The sequence below is a fragment of the Echinops telfairi genome, unplaced genomic scaffold (assembly GCF_000313985.2).
Source record: "Echinops telfairi isolate 266 unplaced genomic scaffold, ASM31398v2 ScPeMD7_8;HRSCAF=38, whole genome shotgun sequence".
Taxonomy (NCBI): Eukaryota; Metazoa; Chordata; class Mammalia; order Afrosoricida; family Tenrecidae; genus Echinops; species Echinops telfairi.
Window position 1 is genome coordinate 7,216,267 of NW_022103905.1, and position 5,207 is coordinate 7,221,473.

General features: G+C 44.1%; 1 protein-coding gene across 1 annotated transcript in view; it reads right to left on the reverse strand.

The window, feature by feature from the left end:
* CEP152 (centrosomal protein 152) overlaps positions 1-5,207 on the reverse strand; it is a 70,974-nt gene that overhangs the window by 52,176 nt on the left and 13,591 nt on the right. Inside the window, exons 8-9 of the mRNA XM_045286463.1 lie at positions 3,257-3,348; positions 2,136-2,299 (exon numbers count right to left, since the gene is read on the reverse strand). Of these exons, the coding sequence (XP_045142398.1) occupies positions 2,136-2,299; positions 3,257-3,348 (256 nt within the window). The remainder of the gene's footprint in view (positions 1-2,135; positions 2,300-3,256; positions 3,349-5,207) is intronic.

Consider the following 5,207-nt stretch of genomic DNA (forward strand, 5'->3'; position numbering starts at 1 on the left):
GGTCAGACAGAGCAGAACCATTTCCCATGGTTTCCCAGGCGACCCTCTTTACGAGAGCATGAGCTGCTGGTGGGTTTGGACCACCATCTTTCAGGTCATGGCTGATTGCTTCAAGGGCTACACAGACTTTCTGAAGACCCCTTGTATATTCATATAGAAGGAGAGAATGACTGCAATGCTTTTTTTTTCTTCTTAAATTACAAAAGGAGCTGCTTGGAATACGCTACATATTCAATGATAGGCATAACTTCTGTATATGTAATATATATGGTGCAAATATGCCTGAATATAGAAGGTTCCTCTATGTAGACCACTTCCATTTATTCTAGACATAGGAAAGAACAATGAATCTTCCCATCGTATGAGATACAATGAACTAACTTCAAGCAGAACACTCATTTCACACAGGTAACAAATTACCCACCCTTCATTTCTTTTCTTACTGAATGCTGACCACAGAAATGTAACCTGTACTCGTTACAGGGAGCCACGCCAAAGAGCAGAGGAAAGTCTGGCTAAAATAATGTTCTCTTCTCTCCTCAGAAGGGAACATGGCAGCAGTGGGGACCCAGCATAAGGCTCACTACTGAGCCCTGTGGAAGTCAGTTCCCCTACAACCAAAGAAACTGTAGTCCCTTATGAAGCCTGCTGAGAAGACCAAAGGGAAAAGGCATTCCACTTGTTAAATGTTTATGATTTGAGCTTAGCAGCCAACTATAACAAGAGAGCGAGGAAGCTGTCTGCAAGCTGCATACGGATTTAGCGACTCAAATTCCAGGCCTGTGAAAAAGAACATTGAGGTGAAACTGTTATAATTTACTAGGCGGTAGTTTAAGGGAGGTGGTAGGTGGCAATATAAGCTTGGAGTCATTCACATTTGGGTCAGTGATTCAAAAGCACCTCAAGTCAACCCAGAGCAAAAATAATCCACTCTGACACAAGGGTGCCTTCCTTTTACCCAAGAATCACAGTGTACCAGAGGACAGGTTCAGATCGCTTCTCAGCTACAAATCCTCTCACCTTGATTAGGGAATAAACATTTTCAGTTTTCCTCAGAGTAAAGTACATGACTCATTTATTGGATGTCAATGCGTGCAATGAAGCTGAACATGTCCTTCCCTGACCCTACGATTCCACGGGGCGTCTTCTCACGGGACCTCAATGACTCCCCAAGCCGCACTTGCAGTCTACAGTTCAGTCTCTCAGCGGACTGGGCTTGGCATTCCATTCACTACAACGGCGATGTGCGGTCATAGGTTTAATTGACATCTACACGCACATGCTTTCTACTTCCGTAAGCTATTGACTATAATAGCACTAAATCAAAAGGGTGAAATTCGTGAAAAAGATTGGCATAGCCATCACAAAGATGAATTACTTCTATATGAAAAGATAATGATCTATGGTAAATGTACTACTTCCCTAATTATCAGGTTAGGTATTGAGCAGACTGAAATAAATTAATAAATTGTGGGAGGGGCACCCTTTGGGCACAAACTAATCCTTTAACCCTTGAAAACAACAGGTATAAAGAGAATGAGGCGTAAGGCCAAAAGTTTTCGCTTCCGTGTAAATAAGAACACCCAGAGAACAAGGCCTGACCTCTGAGGTTTTGTGGTCCAAAGACCAGGTCTAGTGCTCTTTCTCCTCTTGGTCAAAGGCATCCTGCTCTCTGAGCCCTCGTTTTCAGCTCCAACATGGATCAGAATAGATCCTACTTCTTTCACGAGGATCAAGAGGTTTTGATATATTATGCATTGAATTAAAAGTAAGTTGGTATGAAATATGACCGATAATACAATTTAATAAACCATCTTTTAAGAAATAATAAGCCAAACCAAATACACTGCCGATGAGTTGATTCTGACTTATCTCAACTGCCAGTGCGTCCATTCGGACTCCCGGAAATCCTGCAGACAGGAGAGAACTTCCCCTGTAGATTCCCAAGGCTGTAAATCGTTACCAAGGAGGAAATCAGATATGTTTTCTTCCTTAAAAATTACTAAAACATCCCGTACTGTCCTGCCACCAAGAACCTCCCACTTGGCTCATCTTTTCATCCCTACTACCACCTGTTGACTCCGCGTCATCAGCACTAACGTAGGATCTTCTATAATAAACGAGTCTCTCAATACCTGTTCGCTGTGGATTTCTTCCAGTTGACTTTTTTAATGCCCAAATTCACATAGGATTCTGTGAGTTCTACATTCAACTCTCCTTCTGAGTCACTCGGCAGTATTCCTAGTTTGGCAGCAGATTCATAGAGACAAATTTCGTTTTTCAGTTGGATCAATTCTTCCTAAAACACAAGAATATTGAAAATTACCTTGCTGTTTCTATAGATCAAGGAACCAGTTGGTCTATCCATGCTTCAAAACGTGTTTGAATGATTGATAGGAGGCGGAAGCACTTCTTTAAATATACTACTGGCACACGTTGTAATGTACTTGTAATTCTCCAGGATGAACTATAACCGTGTGTGTGGTATACGCTCTCCACCAAAGCCACTGGGTTGCATTAATCGGTATATGGGGCTAGTGTAGAACCAACTGTAGCGCGTGGACCGGAGGAGGCAAACGCCCACACAAAAAGATAAGCTAACTTGGTAAAAGCAGCAAACCTTACTCTAATTAGCCAGAGTGCCCCAGGAGCCCGGGTAGACGAATAGCTCTGAGCAAGTTCATCACAGAGGACAGATTTAAGGATCAAAAAGATTGCAACTAAACTGCATTTACATTTTTTACTCATTTTCTATTTCTGCACCTAGACACAGCAACCAGTGGTCAGCATGTTAATAACTTTTTGAGTAAACTGAAGTAATTACCCAACAAACAAGCAAATTTGAATAGTTGCCCTGACATCTCCCTCTCTTACATGTTGTCCTCCATAAAATGCACCCATTGAGATGAGATACTGACGGCAGGACTACCAGAGGGCAGAGTGGACTGGTATGCCAAAAATATGTTGTACTTCATTCTGCCAGTGGTGAAAGGGCAGGCGACCTCTTTCCAGTAACAGAGGATGCAGCACAAAAGAATGATGCCACTCTGCCCAATGGAATGCTTCTCAGTCTTGTGGAGAAGATGCTGGCTGGGACCCTCGCCTAGATGAAAAGAACCTGGCATAAAGAGGAGAGGCAGGGCTCTGCGGTTAGAGACCCGGGCTGGGCTACCTGCTCTGTGGGGGAAACAGAAACCCGAGGTCCAGAGAGGTGACTAGTTACCCAGAGAAGTCTCTTCCCAGAGACAGCACTTACCTGGAGAGCCCGGCTCATGTTTTCGCTCAGAGTATATGCCTTCTGTGCTTGCTGCAGCTGGAGTCGTAACTGAGCCACCTCCTGCACTGAGCCTATCGGGAGAAGAGCCACAGGAGACACTACAGGTGAGGGGACGAAGAGCCTACGCTCCCTAGGTTCAAACACTTCGAGTCCACTAAGGCTATGGAAGGTGGAGTTCTGCTTTGATCACCACCATCCTGTCAGCCACACAAAGATGCGGAGCCAGCAGGACCCAGAGGACTAGGTTGGTCCAGACACTTTTAGGATTGGGCATGGTTCCCCCATCTGTCCGCAAGGCACTGAGGACATGGGCTACAGTGACCTTGCTATGAACCCGTCAGCCACAGCTACAGACCTTACCACGCCAGAGGGTGGTAGTTAGATGATTGTATGTCCTGGTTAGGGCTGGAGTCAAACCTGTCAATCTCCTTGATGGGAGGAGAGTGTGAGACACTGGGACCTGCCCTCTCTCTGCCCCTTCACCTGCCTGCTGACGGGGACTCTGCCACTGACCCTGAGAGCGGTCAGTACCCTGCCATGTGTCCAGCGACCTTGGAGTCACTGGCTTTGCACCCACTGGCCTGGGAGGTTCCTGCATTCCACATCTCCTCTCCGCATCATTGCCTGTGACCCTGAGTCTGATGAGGGACTTGTGGACTAGTATCAGACTTACAGACTTAGATTAGACAGAGCTGGGATGCCTTCCTGATATTTAATTACTTCTTAGTATAAAGCTCTTTCGTATACATAGATGAGTGTCACTGGATGGGTTTCTCTAGACAGCCTAACATAACAGTCCCTCAGTAGAATAACAAAGAAAAATCAAGAAAGGATTGAAGTCATTTCTATCCACCCAAGTACGAAAACCGCAGCTTGCTGCTTCTAAAACGTTCTAAATGCTTTTCTTTCTATCACTCCAACCTCTACATGTGAAAGAAGCAGACCGGGGTTATGCTTGTGAAACGTTAGTGACCTAGTATTTTACACGTACGGAGGGAGGTTCCCACTTAAAAGGGACCTAATTAGGTTTCCTCAAAAGAAAATGACCAGCTGGGAAATGGTTCCACCAAGTAATGAGCGTACATTATGCAACTAAAAAAAGTAATCTTTGCAAGTCTTTAACGGCAAGGAAAAATGCTCACCAAATAATGCCATGTGGGGAGAAAAGAAGATTCACAGCAAAACAGGGATTAGGTGAGAATCTAATTTGCTGTGTCAACAGTCACCAAAAACACATCACTTTTTTTTTAAACATATACATAGTTGGGTACCAAAGGTTAAAGAGTGCTAATCTCCTACCAGACTATTTTAACGAGTGGAATATTAGAAAATTGTGAAAAGATGCTCCCCTCCCCCACCCATTACACGTATTATCTGTAATAACTTCACAGATTTATCTTAAAGTTTCTCATTAGTATTATTACACCATTCTTCTTGAGAGAAAAACTTAATGATAAATTTTGGTTAGTGATAAAATTGAGCTGATACGAAGCAGCAAAAAATAAACAAAAATAACTAGAGATGGCGTAGAGAATTAAACAGAGTATGATGCAAACTTAGCCAACCCCTCAGCCATTAAACCATTAGCATACACTTTCCCACGTGTCCACTCTTTCGTGCACTGCACTGCCACTCTGCTCTCGTGTACCGCGGTCTGAGCTCCAGTCTCAGTTCAGGAAAACCCGCTGAGCTAACTTCAGAGGAGGTGCTATGCCCCAGACAACAGGGCAGTTTTGTCTGTAGAGCAGAGCTCCTGCAAACTGATGATTCTCCTATTGCCTTTCTTTCTAATACAGTTACAGAAAAATGATTAAGCAAGAAATTGAGGTTGAGCCAAGTAACCAGAAGCATGAGTCAGTCACTCAATACCAGGGAGAGTGATTGCACAACTCAGATCAAACGCGATGTAACCATGGCAGTGTGTGTGTGG